At 44.4% G+C, this 24,879-nt stretch overlaps 1 protein-coding gene across 1 annotated transcript in view; it reads right to left on the reverse strand.

Moving 5' to 3' along the window:
* LOC308461814 (long-chain fatty acid transport protein 2-like) overlaps window positions 1-21,980 on the reverse strand; it is a gene marked incomplete at its 3' end in the record, with an annotated part of 35,425 nt that extends 13,445 nt beyond the window's left edge. The window contains exons 1-7 of the mRNA XM_080978979.1: window positions 21,860-21,980; window positions 20,258-20,452; window positions 15,758-15,848; window positions 14,231-14,429; window positions 12,398-12,495; window positions 3,062-3,192; window positions 2,010-2,185 (exon numbers count right to left, since the gene is read on the reverse strand). Of these exons, the coding sequence (XP_080835105.1) occupies window positions 2,010-2,185; window positions 3,062-3,192; window positions 12,398-12,495; window positions 14,231-14,429; window positions 15,758-15,848; window positions 20,258-20,452; window positions 21,860-21,889 (920 nt within the window). The 5' untranslated portion in view covers window positions 21,890-21,980. The remainder of the gene's footprint in view (window positions 1-2,009; window positions 2,186-3,061; window positions 3,193-12,397; window positions 12,496-14,230; window positions 14,430-15,757; window positions 15,849-20,257; window positions 20,453-21,859) is intronic.
* Window positions 21,981-24,879: the final 2,899 nt, after the last annotated feature.

Raw genomic sequence — 24,879 nt, forward strand, 5'->3', positions numbered from 1 at the left:
CTCCCAAAAATATTGGGGGGGGCGCCAAAACTGCTTCGTCCCCCAGGAGTTGCAGCGCCTCGTGTATGGTATGCTTACAAGAGCTCTGTGTTCCAAAATGTGGGTTGATGGAGAGAAAATCAAATGGACTCTCCACAGACATTTATGCATTTATTTCAATTTTTTGTCCCACCCTTGGTACCCGTGAAGGTCAGTAAGTTAGCAAAGATGGCTGCCTCTCGTTTTATACTCCAATAAGCTTGGGGAGCAGGCTGCACTCACAAGGAGCAGCTGAGGGGCTGGGAACCTCTGGTGTTGTCAGGGACTGGGCAGAGAAGGAATAGTGGGGACCGCCTCCCCAGCCTGACCCTTCCAGAGAAGAAGTTCAGAATTAAAACAGGGGGTTGAGGGAGGTAGCAGCTCAGAGGCACATGAGGGGGAAAGCTGGGAAATCATGGGACAGCCAGAACAACACCCAGCTGAAACGTCCTCAGAAGGCATTCCAGACCCTCCATCTCTCAGAATCCGGTGAGCTTTCAAAGTAGCATAGCAAAGAGCTCAAAGACAGAGGGCACGTAGCAGCACCCGTAGAGAAGACAATGAGAATGACGAGTGAGGAAGTGGGAGAGACGGGGGGGGGGCAGAGATTCACTCAGGACAATGCCATTATCCAAGAGGCTGGGCTCTATAGCCTCTCTCTGCTGTAAAGATTGAAATAAAAAAAGAACAGTAAGAAACTTTCCCTTGTCTTTGTACTTTCCTGGGCAACCAGCTAGGAGCCGCTGACAGCATCCTGACATATGTGCAGGCCAAATGCTGCCCTCTGTAAACATCTGGTACATCTGGTTATAGGGATGCGGGTGGCGCTGTGGGTTAAACCACAGAGCCTAGGGCTTGCTGATCAGAAGGTCGGCGGTTCGAATCCCCGCAATGGGGTGAGCTCCCGTTGCTCGGTCCCTGCTCCTGCCAACCTAGCAGTTCGAAAGCACGTCAAAGTGCAAGTAGATAAATAGGTACCGCTCCAGCGGGAAGGTAAACGGCATTTCTGTGCGCTGCTCTGGTTCGCCAGAAGCAGCTTAGTCATGCTGGCCACATGACCTGGAAGCTGTACGCCGGCTCCCTCGGCCAATAAAGTGAGATGAGTGCCACAACCCCAGAGTGGGCCACAACTGGACCCAATGATCAGGGGTCCCTTTACCTTTACATCTGGTTATGGCTAGGTCAAGGGCTGTAGTGCAGTGGCAGAGCCTTACATACAGAAGGCCTCAGGTTTATTCCCCAAAATCTCCAGATATACGGCTGTGAGAGACACCTGCCCAAAATCCTGGACAGCTCCTGCAGTCTGTGTATGGTAGGCAATATTGAGCTAGATGGACCAGTTGTCTGATTTGGTATAAAGCAGCTTCTGATCTGCTCCTTGCAAGCTCCAGCTCAGTGCAGCAGCCCCAGCTACAGCTCCTGTCACATGTACACCCCCTGAAAAAAAACCACCCAGTCCCCCTTTCAGTATATTCCTTCATCCCCCTGCCCTTTCTTCCTAAAGCCCTCCAGCCTACGTTTTTACACCCATCCTATATCTATCTAGCTCTATCTACCGATGACTGGGTGTGGCTGAAATCCTCTGTGCACTGACTCAGAAGAATGCTCTGAGATGACAGTGGCCTTTTCCAGCATCTCTGGAAAACCATCACTTTTGGACCACATTCCAAGACCATGCCATGTCTGGAACCCTACTGAAATGAAGCACCGATCCTAGTTCTTTTGTTATTCCAGATGCGCAATGATCTGGTCGTATCATTAATATTATTTATTAAATCCATTCGACGTTCACAAGGTGGTTCATAACATAAAAATACAAAAGGAGAACACAAACTAATGTTAAAAAAAAAAGGTCCTCCGAACTAACTTGTGCAGGATTCACAAGAATTCATGGAGATGCATGCATGCCCTTCCCAGACAAAAGCCAAAGTGTTCAGTGCTCTAGTTGTTCTTGGGTTTCCTGTGCTACTAAGGACAGCTAAAGAGGCATTCACAGCTTCAGTTTCTTCTCTGCAATGGCACTGAAGATCTGCTGAGTCATTGGCACGTAACTTTTTTCCAAGTCATCTAGGAAGAAGAGAGGGTCCCTGATGATGACAGGGTCAAATCCTTCCTTCACCAGTTGACTTTTGAGCTGCTTAAAAGTGCCTGTGGTCTCCAGCATGTCCTGTGTGAAAAGGGGCACTGGGGTGAGTACAGAAGCATGAATGACGCCCCACCTGTAATCATCTCAGGCAGGCAGGCAAGTCCTGATAAGAAGTAATGACTCTCCGGCAGTTTTATGTTACGTTTATTTATAAAAAACACATGCAGAGCACGGCTTCTCGCCTGCTCGCATTGATGATAGTTGGTCAGTCTGAATCTCCGCCCCTTTCACAGCAGGAAGGACGTCAAATTCCAGCCCTTCCCCTCTTGCCCATCCGTTGTCCTCTGACCTTATCCATTCTCCTAGAACAGGGAATGAGAGGCTGGCCTTCCCCCTTCCACTCAACACACTCTCAGTCCTCTGCTTATCTGCTGATTGCCTAGCAACACTCTGGCTGCCTCCTAACTCTCCTGCTTCTTGAGAGCTAACAGGTAACAGGGTTTAGTGAGCAGGAAGAGGCGGCGGGAGAGAAGTCCGGAATCAGAAGCAGGAGAGGAGGGAGGCCAAGAAGCAGAGATGGGACAGGCTGGTGAAGAAGCACAGGTGTCTCCCCCTCCTGCTGCGACCCGTTCCTTTCCTCACTAGTATCTCAGAACCAGGAGAGGCATGAAGCGGGAGGAGCAGAGACAGGCAGGCAGGCACAGTCTCATATTGCTTGCTGGAAGAGGAGGTGACATAGACAGCTGTGGGAAGGCAGGGACCTTCATTCTCCGCCACTGCCTCACGGAGGCAAGACCTACTGAAGAAGAGTTGGTGTGCTTATTAGGCCTGGCGCTCCTGCGCAGATCCTGTTTTTTGTACCAAAGAGTTAACTTCACATACTCCATGTGATTTACTGAAGGCTCACTCCTGACAGCTAACAACATTAATAATACAGACTAAAGAGCAGCACCTTACCCGGATGCGAATGAAGCGAGGTATAGCATAGTTTGGCAAGCAGTCCTTGGCATGGGCATAGACCTCCTTCCCATCAAAGGGCAGCCCATCCTTCAGGCATATGGATGCCATCCCGATCTTTCCTTCGTGTCCTGGAACAAACCAAAAAGAGGAATGTTTTAAGGGCATTGCCACACGTTGCACACAAACGAGGATAAAAGACAACCCCAATGGGGGCTTCTTCTAGGGGGGCTTCCAGATGTGGCAGCATCCCCATCACAGCTGTTCTGTCTTAAACTGGAAGCGGAAGCAGAGCTCTGCTTCCAGAAAACTAACACTCTGTGGCCAAGTGTGCAGCCTTCATTTCCTCTGCCCCAAATGTTGGAGGGGGACAGTTTTCACTGGGACCATTATTTGTGTGAAAAAGGGTGAAATACTACGTCTCCCTGCCCCCACTGCACTTCACACACGCGCACACAATTATTTTTGCGTGCGGAGGGAGAAAAAGAAAGGATCCAAAGGCAGTGTTAAAGAAGAGGGCTAAAGTAGGGGCAGGGGGCTGCTGCTCCTATCATCCCTGATCACTGGCCATGCTGACTGGGGCTGATGGGTTAGAGTCCAATAGAATCTGGAGGGCTGCAGGTTCACCATCTCAGGATGAAAGCAGTAGAATTAATTCCTAGAGAGGAAATAGACAATAGAGAAGGAAATGGTTCTACTGCCATGCCTAGCCCTGACCTGGTAAATGTAGAGTCCTCAGAGGGTGAACTCCAAGGACTTTGAGGAGCACACAGGGTCTCTTAGAACTAGCACTGAGGATCCCCTTGAGGGGTCTTCTCAGGGAGGGCCTGCTGAAAAACCCTTGGTGGTATCAAAGGAAGGGTGGGAGCCACCACCACCCCAGTCCTCAAGAACACCAGCATTGAAAGATCTGGGTCTGAGGGAACATTTTTGGTGGACTTGTAAAAGAGTAAAAGTGTATTGGGAAATGATCCATAACAAACTGAAAAATATGTTTAAAAGTACTCCCCCCCCCAAGAACCCCCCCAAGTCCTTTCTGTTGGGGATAATTCAGACTGAAATTCCCAGGTGTCAAAAAAGGTTATTTATGTAGGCCAGTACTGCGGCCCATGTTTTGTTAGCCCAAAAATGGAAAATGAGCAAAGTCCCAACTAAAGAAGAGTGGCAGCTTAAGTTGACAGAATATGCGCAGCTTGCAGATTTAACATACAGAAGAAGCGAACAAGAAGAACATAGAGAAGACTGGAAAACTTTTATTGAATATATGGGAAATAACTGTGTACAGCTGAAAACACTGGCAGCATTAAGATAAATTCAACAGTGTAAATAAGTTATGATGCATGTAATAATGGAATACTGAATGGTATAGTTTCTGTAAAATATGCAGGAATTTATCATATGTAAAATGAACCATGGAAAGAGAGGAAGGGAAGTCATTGGTATGTTAAGGATATATAAATGAGTACTTTAAATTGTAAAACAGAAAAATTGTGTGTGTGTGTGTGTGTGTGTGTAAGATCCAGGTCTGTGGCTGAAGAGCAATGACGTAGCATGTGTGTGACATAAAAATTCAGCACCCCTTCACCTCTCCACTTCTGTTGTTTGTTGTTGTTGTGGTGCCCCCTACAGGCACCCTCTTGATTCAGTGCCCAGTGCGGGCGAACCAGTCTCGCTCCCCTAAATGCACCTCTGCTACAGACTCAGAGTCAACACACAGCTCATGAGTAAAGAGTCTCCCGAGCCTTTCAGTTGCCGGAAAAGCCACTTCCACCCTTCGGAGGAGGTGGGGTTGTGGGCTTCACGGCCCCACCATGAGCGCGGTGGGTGGAGGCCAGCCCCCACACGATTGGGGGGGATTCCTGGCTGTGTCACCCCCTGGCCGGCCAATCGGCTGGTTCAGGGGACGTGGCCTGCACTATAAAGGCAGGACGCGGCCGGGGATCTCCCTCTTTGACGCTCATCAGCTGTTCGGTTTTCCCACCCTCCCGCCCTATAAGGTTTTGTTCTTTGACCTTGCTATGGACCTTGGTTGGTTGCCATTGAGGAGCCTGGTAGGAATTTTTCCACTTGGCAAATTGGCACCAGCCACTTGGTTTTTGCCTACCTCGTGGCAAATCGTCATAAGTTTCTGGGTACTGGCGGTTAGGCATTGGTATATTTCTGTAGATGGAAGGGGAGGTAATGCCATCACCTGCCCCGCATATTGAAGGGTAGTCCAATAAAGGATTCCGAGGGGCGTGGCCCTGTCCGAAGCCTGGGGAGGTGAGGGCCTAAGGCACGCCCCCTATCGGTGACCCCGGGGAAGTTCCTAGTTGATGTGCCTCAGCAGGACTCCCTCTACTGTTGGTTAACCCTTCTCGTACTTCAAGCGGACGGGCTGAAGTCAGATATAGGCGGTTAGGACGAATGCCTAAGCCAATACCACTCATCACCTGTAACCAATAAAGTTGTGGCCTTTTTTAGCCCATTAACCTTAATAATTGTGTCATTATTTCCACTTGGGGGGGACGGGAATTCGCCACGCAACAGCACAGGTCTCTGGCTCCTGATTCTAGTTCCTGCAGCTTGCCTGAACTCCCTGCGCTATTAGTCTTGGATTGTTGCCTGATGTTGCTTCTGGTTTATACCTTGGACCTTGGCTGACTCTCCATGCTTGACCTTGGTTTGTTTGCACTGTGCGCCATCTGCAACCCTGTCCCTGCTGGTGAGTGCTTTGCTATTTGATATCTTCTAGGACTGGGCACCCACTGGAGAGTGGCATAAGCCAGGAAATGGCTACAACAATCTATGCAAGCCATAACCCGGTAGAACAGCAGCATTACAGGCCATCTACACCTGGGGAAAATTGCACAGCTATTCTTTTTTTTTTTAATTAATATTTATTACTTTTCTGACAATTTAAACCCTACAAAAACAATACAACACAATACAACACAATAGAAAAACACTACATAACATTAATACATAAAACACATTAAATACATTAAACTAACAAAACAAAACAAAGACAGTTTAAAATAAATCAAACAATTTCAATATCTTATCTTTCATTCACTTATTTCCACGACCTCCTCCCACCTCCCTTTTTGTATTCCACTTCTGTTAATTGTTTAAGCAATTCCTTTCCATCTTCCTCTGTTTTCTATCCTATAATTATCTTAACACATTCTAACCTTATTTTTTCCTTTAATACTCTATTAATCTATTTATACTTAATTCCTTGTAACATTTCTACTAAAGCCATATAATTTCATTCCAACATTTTTCTAACATTCATTAATTTTACAGTGTTTCTGTAAATAGTCTTTAAACTTTTTCCAGTCTTCTTCCACCAACTCTTCTCCCTGGTCTCGGATTCTGCCAGTCATTTCTGCCAGTTCCATATAGTCCATCAACTTCATCTGCCATTCTTCCCGGGTGGGTAAATCTTGCGTCTTCCAATACTTCGCGATGAGTATTCTTGCTGCTGTTGTTGCATACATAAAAAAGGTTCTATCCTTCTTTGGCACCAGTTGGCTGACCATGCCCAGGAGAAAGGCCTCTGGTTTCTTCAGGAAGGTATATTTAAGTACCTTTTTCATTTCATTATAAATCATCTCCCAGTATGTCTTAATCCTTGGGCATGTCCACCAAAGGTGAAAGAATGTACCTTCAGTCTCATTACATTTCCAACATTTATTGTCGGGCAAATGATAAATTTTTGCAAGCTTGGCTGGTGTCATGTACCACCTATAAATCATTTTCATTAAATTTTCTCTTAAGGCATTACATGCCGTGAATTTCATACCTGTGGTCCATAACTGTTCCCAGCCAGCCATCATTATATTATGTCCAACATCTTGTGCCCATTTAATCATAGCTGATTTCACCGTTTCATCCTGAGTGTTCCATTTCAACAGCAAGTTATACATTCTTGACAAATTCTTGATTTTTGGATCTAACAGTTCTGTTTCCAATTTTGATTTTTCCACCTAGAAACCATTTTTTTTGTCCAAATTGTATGCCTCCATTATTTGGTAATAATGGAGCCAATCTCGCACTTTATTTTTCAGTTTTTCAAAACTCTGCAGTTTTAGTCTGTCTCCATCTTGTTCCAGAATTTCCCAATATTTTGGCCATTTGGCCTCCATATTGAGTTTTTTCTGTGCCTTCGCTTCCATCGGTGACAACCATCTTGGGGTTTTCTTTTCTAGCAAATCTTTATATCTTATCCAAACATTAAACAATGCTTTTCTAACAATATGATTTTTAAACGCTTTATGTACTTTTACCTTATCGTACCACAAATATGCATGCCAACCAAATACATTATTGAAACCTTCTAGGTCCAACACGTCAGTGTTTTCAAGTAGCAGCCATTCTCTCAGCCAACAAAAAGCAGCTGATTCATAGTAAAGTTTAAGGTCTGGCAGGGCACATCCGCCTCTTTCTTTAGCATCAGTTAATATCTTAAATTTTATTCGAGGCTTCTTGCCCTGCCAGACAAATCTAGAAATATCTTTCTGCCACTTCTTGAACCAATCCATCTTATCCAAAATTTGTAATGTTTGGAACAGAAACAACATCCTTGGCAGCACATTCATTTTTATCGCAGCAATTCGACCTAACAATGATAACTTCAAATTTGTCCATATTTCTAAATCCTTTTTCACTTCAATCCAACATTTTTCATAATTATCCTTAAATAAATTCACATTTTTGGCAGTCATGTTAACCCCTAAATATTTCACTTTCTTAACCAGTGTTAATCCTGTCTCCTCCTGAAACTTCTCTCTCTCATTCACAGTTAAGTTTTTCTCTAAAACCTTAGTTTTCATTTTATTCAGCTTAAAACCTGCTATCTGTCCGAATTCCTGAATCAGTTCCAATACCCTTTTAGTACTGGATTCTGGCTCCTGTAAAGTCAATACTAAATCATCAGCAAATGCTTTCAATTTGTACTGTTTAGCTCCCACTTGTATACCTTTAACCTCTTGGTCCTTCCTTATCATGTTTAACAAAACCTCAAGGACCGATATAAAGAGCAATGGAGAAATTGGGCAGCCTTGCCGTGTCCCTTTCTCAATCTTAAACTCTTCTGTCACTACATTGTTCACAATTAATTTTGCCTTTTGTTCTGAATAAATTGCACCTATACCGTTTTCAGACCCTTGACCTACCCCCATCCCCTGTAGATTCTTCTTCATAAAACTCCAAGAAATATTGTCAAAGGCTTTCTCTGCATCCACAAATATCAAAACTGCCTTAGTGTTGATATTCACTTGTAGTTTTTATAGAATATTAATTATATTCCTCATGTTATCAGACAAATGTCTGCCCGGGAGAAAGCCCGCTTGGTCTTTATGAATTTCTTCTGCCAACACCTTTTTTAATCTTTTAGCCAAAATATCTGCAAAAATTTTGTAATCCACATTAAGCAGCGATATGGGGCGGTAGTTCTTAAGCTGTGTCTTTTCAGTCTCTGTTTTTGGTATAAGTGTTATGTAGGCTTCTTTCCACGACTCTGGTGCCTTTCTCCCTTCCAATATTTCGTTGCAGACTTCCTTCAATGGTTGTATTAACCATTCTTTCAAGGATCTGTAATATCTTGAAGTCAAACCATCTGGCCCTGGAGATTTACCTAATTGCATATTCTGGATGGCCCCTTCCACCTCCTGATCCGTTATTTTGTGATTCAACATTAGCTGTTTTTCCTGAGAAATTTTGTGTAATCCATTTATTTTCAAAAATCGATCAATGTCCATTTCTTTCTGCTTCTCCTGTGTATAAAGTTGTTTAAAATACCTCTGGAAGCACTTCCTGATCTCCACTGGGTTCTGTATATTCTTTCCTTCCACTTCCAAATTCGTAATAGTATTAAGTTTTTGTCTTTTTTTCATTTGCCAGGCCAACAATTTTCCACACTTATTTGCCAATTCAAATGTCTTTTGCCTCATCTGTTTAATCTTCCATTCTATTTCCTGATTCATCAGCTTCACGTATTGTACAGTGGTGCCTCGCAAGATGAAATTAATTCGTTCTGTGAGTTTTTTCGTCTTGCGAAGCACGGTTTCCCATAGGGTATTAACGGTTTTAAGAAAAAGGAAACAAACTTGCAAGACGTTTTCATTTTTCGTCTTGCGAAGCAAGCCCATAGGGAAATTCGTCTTGTGAAGCAACTCAAAAAACGAAAAACTCTTTCGTCTTGCGCGTTTTTCGTCTTGCGAGGCATTTGTCTTGCGAGATACCACTGTACTTGATATAACTTTATCTCTTTCAGAATCTCCTGTGACTTTGGTTTTGCTCTCAGTTTCTTCTCTCCTGCACAGCTATTCTATGGAATTTTCTTATTTGTTTTTAAGTCAGATTTTCTGAGATTTGAAAGAAAAATGGAAGCTGGACAGGGAACAAACAAGAGGGTGGGTGTTGCAGGAAGCTGCAATATAAAACTTATCACATTAAAAAAAGTGCTTGTGTCCTGGTGCTTCACTTGTCACAACTAACTGCTCTAGACGTATAACAGTTGCAGACATTTGTCCTGTACCTGGATGTGCAAATGGATGGACCCTCCTTCAGCAGTAAATAATAAAACATGTTAATGTCGCTTTGGGGAAATTGTATTCTGTGAATATTGTTCCTTGACCTACTCCTAGACTATATGGAGAACCCAGTGTGGCTCATTCTTTTTCTTGCCAAGTGAATTTTCTTTTTCAGATTGCTTTTCTCCTTCTTCATATGTTTCCACCCTCCCTTAGGCATATAGATTTTGTAGTTGTGAAATTATTACTATCATCTCCTTCTGCTATTTCAGAAGCTAGCTTAGACACCTGCTTTCCAGGCTGCTTTTCTTTTATTGTATTTAGAGGGAGCCTGGAAGTTATGGTTTGCATCGTAGGCTTGGGATTCATGTTCAGTTTTATGATGAATTTTTCATTGTACTTTGTATGGCTGATCTTTACATACACCGCTTAGAAATGATTTTTTTAAAAGCACAATATACATGCCATGAAATAATTAATTAAATAGGCTTGTAAATAGCCACTGGCCTGGGCTTGCCGGTGGGACAGTAAAAATTGCTTGTTGGCAACCAAGTAGAGATCATGTTGTAAATAGCAAAGAAGTTGGTTCTGGTCTTTCTGGCTTTTAGCTATGTCACAAATAACCACATTCTCTACATTAGAGGGGAAATGATCAGTCCATCTTGCACCCTAGGAGGTGAATGGATTTTTGCTCCCGCAAACATTTTCATTGTCCACAGTACAACTCAGAATAGATAAAAGGGTTGCATTTGAATATGTCTGCCTGTAGCACAAGGCAGTGTGTGGACTAGAGAGAAAGATTAACCTAACTGGCATCTTGATCTCAAATATTTGTGCTAGCATATTTGCCGGAGACAGTGGTGCAATGTCATGGTTTGTGACTTTGCTCTGATCGTTGTGGGAGCCCTTCTAAGTAGTGGAGTAGGAAAGCTGGAAATAGTGCCAACGTATTTCATATCTGGCAACCAATGCACCCCTTTGGTTTCAGATATTACAGGGGTAGATGAATCTAAAAAGCCCAGGACACAAATTTTCACAGCCCTCTAGTGGCTATGGTGGCTCATTTACCAGAAGTGAGGTACCCGTATTTTTCGCTCTATAACACGCACCCGACCATAACACACACATAGTTTTTAGAGGAGGAAAACAAGAAAAAAAATATTCTAAATGAAACAGTGGATGTATGATTTTTGTGGTTCATGCTGTGGCCACAGACATGTGATCTGACAGTGAGTTTGGAGTAGCCCAATGCAAAAATCCTGAGGATCCATGTGGATCCATGCTTTGTAACCACGTTTTAAGTGGGGAGGGAAGGAAAAGCACTCAAGGGACAAGGAGCACGTGCGGGGTGTGTGGAGAAGGATGCTGCTAATAATGAAGAAGAGGGGTATAAGGGGAGAAGGAGCACGTGTGGGGTGTGTGGAGAAGGATGCTGCTAATAATGAAGAAGAGGGGTATAAGGGGAGAAGGCTCCTCTCCTCTCCCACTTTGCTCCTTTAAAGCAAGCAGGCTCTGCTTTTCTCCCTCCTCCCCACTCATCCCCGGCAGCGGCTCTTCTCCCGCTTTGCTGTTTCAAAGCGAGCCACAGAGGAGGGAAGGAAGGGGAACCATGGATCCTCTGCTCACGACTGCAGCAGATCTTCCCCGCCACCCATAGGCATTCCCTCCATAACACGCACAGACATTTCCCCTTACTTTCTAGGAGGAAAAAAGTGAGTGTTATGGTGCAAAAAATACGGTATTTCATGTTAACTCTGGAAGAGTAGACTCAATTCTGACCAGACTAAGCCTTCTGATCTATATTTTGCCCTAGGAGGCTTAGTTTGGTCAGAATCAAGTCTACGCTTCCAGAGTTAACGCAAAATACACTACTTCTGGCAAATGAGCCACCATAGCCGCTAGAGGGCCATGAAAATTTGTGTTGCGGGCTTTGTAGATTTGTCTACCATGTGCTATCTGAAACCCAAGGGGCCCATTGGTTGCCAGATGTGTGTTTTTTCCAGCTTTCCTTCCCACTGTAGCTAGCAAAACGCATTTTACACATGTCACCAGAGACCTGCCTTCCAGCTTCTCTTGCACTGTTTGCGCCACTGACGGCATTAATGTGGGACTAATAGAAAGGGAGAAGGGCCATTAGGAAAAGGAAGAAGAAGTGGTATAGTTTGTGGCCAGGATAGGTTTTCTGTTCGTGTTACAAGCTGATGCAATCTATCGATGTGAAAGTGTTGCATATTACATTCACTGTCTTGTATCTCTTCAGTGGAGAAGCAGCATATAAAAATAAAGCAGCATTTCAAAATAAACACTGTTGACCTAATGGATCTAACTGTGATTCCTGCATTGCAGAGGTTTGGACTAGATGACCGCTGGGGTCCTTTCCAACTCTGCGATTCTAAATCTCTGTTCAGCACGTTCTGCAGATCCATCATAAGGAGAGAGAACGAAGTGCGGCTATTCCACAATGAATGCCCAGTATGGAAGCATTGTGGGTGAAGGACATTTTTTCAGTGGAGGGGGAATGGGAGTGAGCTGCCGGCCATACCTTCCGGGGCAGATGGGAGCTGGAGTCCAGTGACATTTGGGGCAGCATAGGTTCCCCACCTCTGGTTTAGGCACCTTGTGCTCTATAGACCGTGGGACTCACAGGCACTTCAAACCGTGACTGGAAATGGTGCCAGTGTGCAAAGATGGTGGGTACAATGGACTATCCTCAATACCTCTTCCCTTAGCCTGCTGCTGTGGAGCAGATCTTCTGCTGCCACAGATGCTAACTCTGGCTGCCCAAAGTTGCATTTAAGAATGGCACTTCAGGACCCACCTGGCACCGGCACACCATAGACACTGGCTTCCTGAACCGACTCCAGCATTGCCAAGGTCGTCTCAACCTCCGTGGTGGCCACATTCTCCCCTTTCCAGCTGCAGAGAGAGGGGAACAGTTACCGTTTGGGGAGAAGAGCATGCCTATTATGTTAAGAGCAACTACCACAGCATTTCTTTGCCGCTCTTGAGTGTTCAAAGTGCTTTGTGTACAATATTGTGCCATAGTCTTTAAATCTGTGGAGGGTGGCAGGAAGGTGGGGGCAGAGTTGGCACACTCCTGTGTGCTCGCCCCTCAATGTCTGTCCATTTACACCCCATAATAAAACATCAGAATAAACCAAAGCAGGAACACATTCCTGCTTCTTCCTAACCTTCTGCTACCTCAGAGTCAGCAAGAGAGCAAGCAGCAACAGCAAGAAGGAGGAAGAATAGGACCAGGTAGTGGGGTAGGAGAGCTGGGGGGAGGAATTCACATCCGGCAACCAATGTGCCCCTTTGGTTTCAGATACGACATGGGCAGGAGAGTCTAAAAAGCCAGGACCCAAATTTCCACAGCCCTCTTGTGGCTGCAGAGGCTCATTTACCAGAAGTAATATATTTAATGTTCACTCTGGAAGTTTATACTCGATTCTGACCAAAATAAATCTCCTGGTGTGTATTTTGCTAACGCTAAATACATTACCTCTGGTAATAGCTGCTAGAGGGCCGTGAAAATTTGTGTCCCAGGCATTTTAGATTTGTCTACCCATGTACTATCTGAAACCAAAGGGGTTCATTGGTGGCCAGATGTGAAATATACTGGCATTCTTTTCAGCTCTCCTACCCCACTAAGGATGCTACCAGGATCGGCAATGGGGCTTTACATGAGGTGTGGGTCTCAGCAACAATCTGATAGTGTTCATTGCAGAGCAAAACCAGAAACTTCCTGGCACATTGCTTGTTTTCCTGCCTCCTTTCAACATCACAATACGAATGATCTCTGTACAGAATAAGGACATTTACAGTACATGAGTTTCTGTCATCTTTCTTCCTGAGGTGTTTGCTAAGGGCTCGTCCACACTTCCACTTGAAAGCACAGGGCTCAGCAGTTTTCAACTTCTGTCATGCTTTCTGGGCATGGGTTTGAGTGATTTTGCCTTTGCCCTGTCATTTCCTCCTGGAAAACCCACTCTTTAGTGATAAATTGGAATAAACAGCAATCATGGAAAATCCAGTTGCATTTGGTGCTAAATAGCGAGTTTCTGCAAGGGGTAGAAGCAGACAGAAGCGGGGCAAACAGAGGCAAGGACAAACCCTGAAAATCTAATTGTGGGTCTTTTTGCATCGACAGCCAGATCTCCTGTTGTTTCCCCCTCAACCATTTGCTTTGAGGGCTGCTGGGTATATTGCAAAGCAAAGGGGCAGTGAGACTGCAGCCAAGCAGAAATTTGCATCTATGAATATAAATGAGCAAATGCAAATCTCATGCAGGCTTCTGTCAGGGGCCTGTCCCCGAGACATTTTACTACCCCTGCTTCTAAATATACCTTGCATAAATTTGCACTGTGTTATATGCTATACCTGGCATAATGCCAACAACAGATATACCGTATTTTTCCGTGTATAAGACTAGGGGTTTTTAACTAAAAAATTGGGTTTAAAATTGGGGCTCGTCTCATACACGGGTAGTGCTGAGGGGTGTTTTCTTAATTTGGAGTCCCCCCCAAAAAGGGGGCATCTTAGACATGGGAGCGTCTTATACACGGAAAAATACGGTGTATATCATCTGAAATTGCAACCTTGGCAGACCAAGTGCAGCAGATCCCACCTCACCTGGAGAGGTGGGACTCACCGGAAAGTGTCTCCTACCCGGTCCTGAAAATATAGAAAGCCATCATGGTCTTGCATCAGGAGGTCACCACTGTTGAAGTAGCAGTCTCCTTTGGTAAAAACATCCCGGAGAATCTTCTTCTCCGACTTCTGTTGGTCTCCTGCATAGCCAGAGAACGGGGTATGGCTAGTGATCTTGGCCACCAGTAATCCTGTCTCGCCTTGGAAGGGAAGGAAGGAGAACCTTGGTAATTCTGTTCTATTTCCCCATGCCCCATAACAAACCAACACAGTGGTGAAATTGACTGGACCAGACTACTCTAAACAATTTCACTCATAAAGGACAATGCTTTTAGAGTACAGGAGCTGAATGGAAAAGGTAGCTTTGCATGCCTTCCCCTTGAAGTTTACCCCTCACAGAGCTACCATTCCCAGCATCCCCCAACTAACTACAATACCTAGAATTATTTTAGGGAAGGAATGCATTTTGAATGTTCTTTAAAAGTATAGTGCATACACAAAGGTGCTTTTACCCCTTTGGAACATTACTGGTCTTAAAATAAACTGGATAGTTCCTTAAAAAGAACAAAACCCTTTAAATCTTAATTTATTTCTGAGTTATTTCAGAATAATAATAATAATAATAATAATAATAAATAATTTATACCCCACCCATCTAGGTGGGTGGGTTTCCCCAGCCACTCTGGGCGGTTCCCAACAGAATATTAAAAACACAATCAAACATCAAACATTAAAAACTTCCCTAAACAGGGCTGCCTTCAGATTTCTTCTAAAAGTCAGACAGTGGTTTATTTCCTTGACATGTGCTGAGAGGGCATTCCACAGGGCAGGTGCCACTACCAAGAAGGCTCTCTGCCTGGTTCCCTGTAACCTTACTTCTCGCAGTGAGGGAACCACCAGAAGACCCTTGAAGAAGGACCTCAGTGTCCAGGCTGAGTGATAAGGGTGGAGATGTTCCTTCAGGTATACTGGGCCAAGGCTGTTTAGGGCATTAAAGGTCAGCACCAACACTTTGAATTGTGTTCAGAAACGTTCTGGGAGCCAATGTAGGTCTTTCAGGACCGGTGTTATATGGCCTCAGCAGCCACTCCCAGTCACCAGTCTAGCTGCTTCATTCTGGATTAATTGTAGTTTCCGGGTCACTTTCAAAGGTAGCCCCATGTATTTTATATTTAATCATTTGTAATTGACCTTGAGTTCTCTTGGGAAAAAGACATTCCAGAAATTCTATAGACAATCTTAAAAAAAAAAATCTTCCCGTAATGCGCCTAAGAGTTTTGTGGACTGGGCAATTCATATGTAAAATTAGTGCTTGTATGTGATGCTGGACCCAAACACACACGCATGCTGAAGTGAGAAACCAAAATTCTCAAGTCAAGAGTGCTGAGAGATGTTAGGAGACCCCATACAGAGCTACAGTTTTGCACCCTTGCAAAACTACAGTTCCTGCAATTCTTTGGGGGCAAGCCGTGGCATAAGAGTGCTTTAAACCTATGGTGTGGATGTAAATGTATGCTTGTTTTATTACCTGTGGCCACTGGGATGCAATATCCTTTCTCGTCCCTCACCGGCTCATCCTGGTCAACGTTATATTGAACCAGTTCGAATTTTGCCAGTTTCTAAAGTGGAACAGATAGAAAGGGAAGCATGAGAGGATAAGGCGTAAATTCAAGGCAAGCATGTTATAACACCAGGATCATAAAGCATTTGATGGAACCATAGAACTACTCTACAGGGTCATTGCCTCAAAGGGTCATTGAGTCCAACGCCCTGCAGTGCCGTAACCACAGCTAGGATCATTGACCTCAAGCAAAGATAACCAGTGGCCCCCAGGCCAGAGCCAGTTCCTTGGCACCTGGACTGTGGCTTCTCCTCCTTGGCACCGCTGCTCTCCTCAGCACTGCCCCTGGAAAGCGAGGGTTGCACAGATCCGGACAGAGCCACCTCAAGCTCCTTCGACCAGCAACACCAACTTCCCCCAAAGAGTGTGGTAAGAGAGCTTAGTTTGTGTCCTGCGCTTTTTAGACTCATCTACCTATGAACTTTCTGAAACCAAAAGGGCATATCGGTTGCCAGATGTGAAACACCGTACTTTCCCATGTATAAGACTTTTCGTTCTGTAAAATAAGGTGTAAAAACGGGGTGCGTCTCATAAACGGATAGTGCATAGGGGGGATGAGCGATTGGTTGCAGCCGTGAGCTGCAGCTTGTCAGTGGCAATTTGGTGGGTGATTGGTGGCTGCGGCAAGGGTGGCTTTGGTTTGGCTGGTGCTGCGTTAATTGGGCGGGAGATTGGTTGCTGCGGCAAGGGCTGCTGTGGATTGGCTGCCGCTGCGGCAATTCGGCGTTTGAATGCTGGCTGCTGTTTGCGAGCAGCAAACAGGGTGGAAGGGCGTGGCTTGGGCAGACGCTTGCAGGTTTCTGCGATGTGAGCGAATTTCTGGGTTAGTGATTTACTGCAATCCCCACCCCCTAAAAATCTCCACAACTCTGGTCAATCCTCCCCCCCAAAAAAACCTCAACAACTCTGGACCATCTCCCCCCATTTTCTTAATTTTGAGTCCCCCAAAATAGTGTCTTATACACAGGGGCATGTCATACACAGAAAAATATGGTATGTTGGCATTATTTTCTGAAACCAAGAGGCCAGAGGGAGAGTAACTGGTTCTGGTAAACTGGGCAAAGGTGTGCTCAACATCTTTGGCCGGTGTTGGGTAAAGCTGCATTTTCTGCCCTTCTCTCAAAAACATCCCTCAAGATGTCACCTGGGAAAGCTCTTGGATCTTTCTACAAGCCTACGTCACTTTAGCTATCATGACTCCCCCCCCCGGAATTCTGGGAATTGTAGTTTGGTGAGAGTGCTGGGGTTTATTTGTTAAGAGGAACCTAGCCGCATTCCACCACTCACAGAACTACAGTTCCCAGAGTTCCTCTTGGGAGGGGTGATTATTAAACTAAGTCACCTTATGCACATTTATTTGCCTTTCAATCGAGGTAATAAATCACTGTAAGGTTGTAAGGTTTTCAATTGAAAATAGTTCAAAGTTCAGGACTGAATGGATTAACTTTACACAGTTATATAAAGCTTGTGGGTGTCAGCAGATTTTTCATTTTGTTGACCTGGACTTTGGAACCTGCTCTTTGATTTTAGTTTATCTGAGCGGGCGCTCCAGCAAAATGTTGCAACGTGAAGTTTAGGACTCCAGCCAGCCATGCCCTTTTTCAGGGCATTCCATTCCATTCCCTCTCCCTGCTGGTTTACGATTCTCCCCACTCCACTCTCAAAAACAACCTGTCATAATTCTCTGCCCGAAGTGTATGCAGAGCCCTCATTGGACTCTTTCCCCCCCAAAAAATGTTTCTCTTTTTTTTTTGTACTTCTACAAACCTTGGAGTTCCTGGGTACCTGCTGATACATCTTCCTTGTTTGTGTGAGTACTGCCACTTTGGCTTCAGAAGGAACCACACTTAGAAAATTGAGTTTACTATTACTACAGTCGTACCCTGGAAGTCGAACGGAATCCATTCCGGAACGGAAACCAAGGCACGGCTTCCAATTGGCTGCAGGAAGCTCCAATCAGAAGCTGTGGAAGTCCCGTCGGATATTCGCCTTCCAAAAATTGTTCGCAAACCGGAACAGTCACTTCCGGATATGCGTCGTTTGGGAGCCAAAATGTTCGAGAACTAAGCTGTTTGAAAACCAAGGTACGACTGTGTAGACAAGTAGGATCCATAACAAAATCTTGCAGCACGGGTTGCTCCCTGTTCAGGATTCCAGTCACTGCTCTCCATTTCCCCAAGATAGTGACACCTTCCCTCTTCTATGTGAGGGGTGACATTTTAGCAACATAACCAATGGCACTGGCAGCCTGAACATCAACAATAGAGGGAATTATGATGGCAGCATTTACAAGACATGATATAATGTAACAGAGAAAGGAGTTCGCTAACTTTGCAGCTGTCTTGCATTATCTCCCCCCCACCCTTGATCCATCCATATTGAATTGGCTGGCGTTTTCCTGTTGCTAAATTCATATACAGTGGTACCTCTGGTTGCAAACGGGATCCGTTCCGGAGGCCCATTCACAACATTAATAGAACGCAATCCGCAGCGGCGCGTCTGCACACATGCAGGTTGCGATTCACCACTTCTGTGCATGCACGTGACATCATTTTGCGCGTCTATGCATGCACGAGTGGCGAAACCTGGAACTACCCTTTCCGGTACTTCCGGGTTGCCGCAGGATGCAACCTGAAGAAACATGTCATGAAGCAAACATAACATGAAGTATGACTGTATTAATTAGGAATATTTACTGGCACACTTTGAAACGCTTTATTGTGAAATGTGCTTGATCAAATTTTTTTTTTAAACGCACTTAGAAATCCCAGGTGCCAAAACATGATTTAACAACATCATGATGCAGGGCCAAGTTCGGCTCAATGGTTATTTTCTTCTCTCTCTCTCTCTCTCTCTCTCTCTCTCTCTCTCTCTTTCTCATAGGACTCCTGTGACTTAAGCCCTGCATCTCAAACAGACATGGCATGGGGTGACGTTATTCCCATCCCTGCGTCAGACATGCCAAGAACAGCTTCACCTCCAGGGTTCTTGTTTACTGCACAACTCTTCAAAGGACAAAAGCCCTCATCTCGGAATATCTCATGGGACTCTTACCTTTGCACACGAGGCTGCATTCCAGCCAGGCAAAGGTCAAAGGTTTCTAGAAGCAACCCCCACCCCCCATTTAAAAAATACCCATATCTCGCTGTCAGGGAACTGACATCGGAGCTAGAGGCGGAGGGAAGGCTCTCAAATGATGCTGGAGAAGGGCCCAGCAGGGAGAGAGGCAGCTCAGCAGATGGGGAAGCAAATCAGCGCAACACCAGGGATAAAGGGGGGCAGATGGGGGAATCGGCGAGAGGGCTCCAGGACTCTTCACCGGACACCAGCGGGGAGAGCACGGGTGTGTGTGTGTGTGCTATGCAAGAATCACAATGTGGGCAAAACAGTGAAGCCAGCCAATGCTTCTCTTGATTCCTACAGCTCCTGTTAACTCAGTTAACTCAACTCTCCCCCACCTCATGCAGGAGGCAGCGAATCACAAGAGCAGGTGCCAGCAAAAATCACGATGCAGGCAAAACCGTGAAGCAAATGCCTCTAAATAGTTCCATCCTTATTTCGGACATTGTGATATATCGGTATTTCGCTATTTGTTTAGCTGTCGATATATAACAATGTTGAAAACCAGCTATCGCTCAGCCCTAGTCAGGAATCCAGTCCAATATCTGGAGAATACCACTTTGGTTATTCCTAGACTGAAGTATAGGGCCAAAGTCTACACAGAAAAGGTGGCTATTGAAGAGAGAACTGAAGGCAGCTTTAAGAGACCAGAAGATGAGGTGTGAAATTAGAGTGGAGTGTTTGGGGATGTTTAACTGGGACCTTGGAATTATATAAGACATTCTTTGTCTAGCTCCTTCCCTTTGATCTTACCGCCTTGGGTGACCCTGTTGCAAGTACGAGATTCCTGACGGCTTCGCTCACAAGGGTCATAGGAATGTGCAAACCCACTCACCGCCACAAGGTGATGATCCAGCAAGTGAGACAAAGAATGACCCAAGAAGTCCTCAACGGTAGAACAGGCAGGTGATAACAAGCGGTTATCATGGCTGTGAAGGCGGATGAAGGCTGCAGCAGATAGGATCTACCGGTTCATCGTGACTACTCATGCCATTGGAACAGAGCCCTACTGCGAAGACTGTGCGTTGATCAGCGTACACTGATCTACACACATAAAACAAATTCACGCACAGGCGTCTTCCAAAAACCCAACCCAACACTGTGGAAGGACGTGTGGGTCCAGAATTGGCCTCCACAGTCACTTACGGACTCACTGTTAAAACTGTGTTTATGGAAGACAATCCTACTCTGCTACAAGTGATCGCCAAAGAAGAAGAAGATAAGACATTATTTATTTAGACATTTGTGATCAACACACCCTGGAAATTCCTGCTTAGCCCTTATTACCTTGTGGAGGAAGTTTGTCTTTCCCATGGCTCCAACCTTCCCGATGTAGTTAATAAATCCAACATTCCCCTCTGTGGCACCATAGAATTCGTGGATTTGGATAGGTTTGAATTGACGCAGGAACTCCTTCCAGACTTCCACACGCATGCCGTTGCCTATTGCCAGTCGCACGCAGTGGTCTCGGTCGCTGTCCATCTGCAAAGAAACACATCGAGGTGATCATTGCGGTTCGAAATAAGCTGTATGGATAGCCATTTCACTGGCAATGAGTAGGAATTGTTCCAAGTGGTTACACTAACGAACTTTCACAAAAAAGAACAACTTGTCATGCCCTGTAAGTTTCTGACTAGATTGCTGCAATGTGGGGCTGCCTAGGAAGACGGTTCAGAAACTTCAGCCGGTTCAGAAGATACAACGGAGAGGCTGCAACTTGTAGAGAATAGGACAAAGGGCTCACCCACACTTTCGACTGAGCTATAGTTTGATCATATTGTGTACCGGTTAATTTCCCCGGGTTGGAGAGCTTTTCTCACTGATCCATGGTTGTGCCTCCAATCCTACCCAATGAATTTCATTAGATGTGCAGAAAATCTGAAGAGAGATTTTGCTTAACCGAACTTCAATTCACCAGATAAGATTCAGTATTTTTTTTTTTGCAAAGCACGGCTGCAGAACAATTTGACATAAGCTCACCATCGCCATCTAGTGTCATAATTGTAAAGTGAACTCAAAATGAGCTTAAATGTTATATTTGCAGCTGTATAACAGAGTCCAAAAGCAACATACTTTAAATTACAATCACCCTCCATTATTATTATTATTATTATTATTATTATTATTAGATTTATATACCGCCCTATACCTGGAAGTCCATGAAACCTTTTGGTCTCTGATGGACTATATGGAACTGGCAGAAATGACTGGCAGAATCCGAGACCAGGGAGAAGAGTCGGTGGAAGAAGATTGGAAGAAGTTCAAAGATTATCTACAGAAATATTGTAAAATTAATGAATGTTAGGACGATGTTGGATAGAAATTAAGTGGTTTCTAGCTGTAATGCTTTAAGGGAATATGAAAAAGGGGTTGTTAAGAGGTAAAAACTAATGTTACTATTTTAAGACCAAAGATTAGGATAAATAAAGAGGGTAAGGATTTACTGAACTGGAATACAAAAAAGGGAGGTATGGCGAGGTCCGGGAAACAAGCTAAGGAAAAATAAGCAATGGAAAATTTGAGTGTTTTTAATCATTTTTATTTTGGGGTTTTTTTTCATTTTTTATTGTAATATTTAAAAAAAAATCCTAATAAATATCTTATAAAAAAAAAAAAGAAACCTTTTGGTCTCAATAGCCTTGTAACTCAATGCACAAATACCACACCAACTGACACTTTCTGCAGGGTTTTGGCTCACCAAAAACTAAGCATGGCAACTGATTGACACATCTAAACTGAGAAGCATTGAACCCCCTGCTTTCTGCAGCATCAGGTGTACGGCAGGTGGACATGCACCCACCTGCTGCAAGGGATTCAGTACTGAGCAGGAGAACCCATTTTGCTTCTTGGCAACATTCATCCTCCCCCCCCAACCTGTCTCTCATTTACCTTTGGTGCATTACAGAGGTAGCGCATCATTTCTCCAACATATTGGATCACAGTGACGCCGTCTCGCCTGCAGTCGTCCCAGAAATGGGAAACAGAAAACTTAGACCTCAAGGCAATTGTGCATCCTGTTTGGGGAGGGGTGGGGGAGAAAGAAAGAAAGTGATTCCGCCTTCATTACTGTTTGGACCTGCAAAAGTTTTATAAGACACTGAAAAGCCTGCAACTCTTTAATGACACATTGCTTGGTCCTAATAAAGGTACAGTGGTGCCTCGCAAGACGAATGCCTCGCAAGACGAAAAACGCGCAAGACGAAAGAGTTTTCCGTTTTTTGAGTCGTTCCGCAAGACGAATTTCCCTATGGGCTTGCTTTGCAAGATGAAACGTCTTGTGAGTTCTTGCGAGTTTGTTTCCTTTTTCTTAAAGCTGCTAAGCCGCTAAGCCGTTAATAGCCGCTAAGCCGTTAATAGCCGCTAAGCCGCTAAGCCGCTAATAGCCGCTAAGCCGCTAATAGCCGTGCTTCGCAAGACGAAAAAACCGCAATCGAAGAGACTCGCGGAACGGATTAATTTCGTCTTGCGAGGCACCACTGTATTACCCGATTGAGGACTTTAAAGGAAAAAGTGCTGTTTTGTTTTTAAATGCCTTCTTCCTCTTCTTTGGCGATCACTCGTAGCCGAGTAAGATTGTCTTCCATAGACACGGTTTTAACAGTGAGTCCGTAGGTGACTGTGGAGGCCAATTCTGGATCAACATGTCCTTCCACAGTGGGGACATTGGTTTCCGGGTGGGAGTTGATCACGGTGTGCCTTCCCCTTAGCACATTTCTCCCTTGCGTCCTGAGCTTGAGTGTCTTCAAAGCCCATGACACCTTTAGTAAAGGCTGTTCTCCAACTGGAGCGCTCGCAGGCCAGTGTTTCCCAGTTGTCAGTGTTTATACTACATTGTTTATATTTGCCTTGAGACAGTCTTTAAACCTCTTTTGTTGACCACCAGCATTACACTTTCCATTTTTAAGTTTGGTATAGAGTAGTTGCTTTGGAAGACGATCATCAGGCATCCACACAACATGACCAATCCAACGAAGTTGATGTTGGAGAATCATTGCTTCAACACTTTGCTTCTTCCAGTAGACTGATATTAGTTTGCCTGTCTTCCCAAGTGATGTGTAAAAATTTTCGGAAACACCGTTGACTGAATCTTTCGAGGAGTTGGATATGGCGTTTATAAGTGGTCCATGTTTCACAAGCATATATTAAGGTTGGCAGTACAATAGCTTTGTAAACAAGCATTTTGGTTTCCCTGCGAATGTCCCACTCCTCAGACACTCTGCATTTCAATCGGGAGAAAGCCGCAGTTGCAGAGCTCAGGCAATGCTGGATTTCGGTATCAATGTTGGCCCTTGTGGAAAGATAACTGCCTAGGTAGGAGAAGCGATCAACATTTTACAACATTACACCATGTTTTTTGGATGTTGAGTGATAGGCCAAGCTTTTTGTAAGCTTCTGCAAAGATGTTTAGGATGGTTTGGAGGTCATCTTCTGAGCTTGCGCATACTACGTTGTCATCAGCATACTGAAGCTCTATGACGGAAGTTATGGTAACCTTACTCTTTGCTTTCAGCCTGCTCAGATTGAAGAGCTTTGCATCTGTTCGATATATGATTTCTACTCTGGTGGGGAGTTTCCCTTCGACAAAGTGTAGGATTATGGCAAGGAAAATAATGAATAGAGTTGTGGCAATAACAAAACCCTGTTTAACACCTGCTCCCACTGTGAATGGTTCACTTTGAGAGCGATTGTTACCTGAGATTGTTGCTGTCATATTATCATGGAGGAGCCGAATGATGTTTACAAATTTATCTGGACAGCCAATTATAGAAGGACAGTCCACAGGGCATTATGATTTACAGTGTCGAAAGCCTTAGTCAGGTCAATAAATGCCATATACAGGGGTCGGTTTTGCTCTATTCATTTTTCTTGAAGCTGTCAAGCGGTGAAAATCATGTCCACTGTCCCCCTAGAAGACCGAAAACCATTTTGGGATTCAGGAAGGGTCAGCTCGGATGTTGTTACGAGACGGTTTGCCAGGATCCTTGCAAGAATTTTGCCGGCCGCAGCTAATAGAGAGATGCCTAGATAGTTTCCACAATCATTTCTGTCACCTTTTTAAAGAGATTGATAATTTTGGCATCCCTAAAGTCTACTGGGATTTCTTCTCTTTCCCAAACTTTTTCGATGAGCTTGTGAAGTTGTTGTACAAGTTCAATTCTACCGACTTTGAAGATTTCGGCAGGTATCCCATCAGGTCCACTGGTTTTGTTGTTTTTAATTTGGTTAATAGCTGTACACAACTCTCCCAGATTTGGAGGTAATGCAAGCTCTTCTTGAACCTGTTTTTGCAGAATTTGTGAGAGGACCTCAGCAGCTCTGGGGGAGTTGTGGTTAAGGAGATGTTGGTAATGTTCTTTCCAGCGCAGTGCAATAGCTTCTTTATCTTTCAGAAGAGTGATACCGTCTGCTGAGCGTAGTGGGCATATGCCATGATTTATTGGCCCATTGTTTTTAAATCCCAATGCACTCAAGAGCATATATATATATATGCATGCTCACACCCTGGAATTAGCAGATAAGAAATAAACATTAGATCGGTGGCTCCCAAACCTTTTTGGGCCACAGCCCTCTTGGTTCCATAAACTCATCCACAGTGCCTTCTAATCTATAAAAAAGCATTATTCAGAATAGCAGTCTGCACCACCCACTAAGGAAGATAATAACACAATAAAATTCAAAAGGGTAACAATTAATTTCACATTTGTTCAAAAACAATTAAAATATTTAGTTCAACTGATTAAACCAATTTGACGGACTCAATCCAGTGATACCAGCTTTTCAAAGTCTGATAGTCATTTACACCTCCAATGCCACCCCAACTTGTCTCTTAGCACCCACTGTGTAATCCCATCACCACAACCCGGGGTGGTTAAGTGCCCACTTTGAGAACCATGCCAAAGAGCTTTCCA

Source organism: Podarcis pityusensis (assembly GCF_964106645.2).
Source record: "Podarcis pityusensis genome assembly, chromosome: 13".
In the NCBI taxonomy this organism is placed as follows: domain Eukaryota; kingdom Metazoa; phylum Chordata; class Lepidosauria; order Squamata; family Lacertidae; genus Podarcis; species Podarcis pityusensis.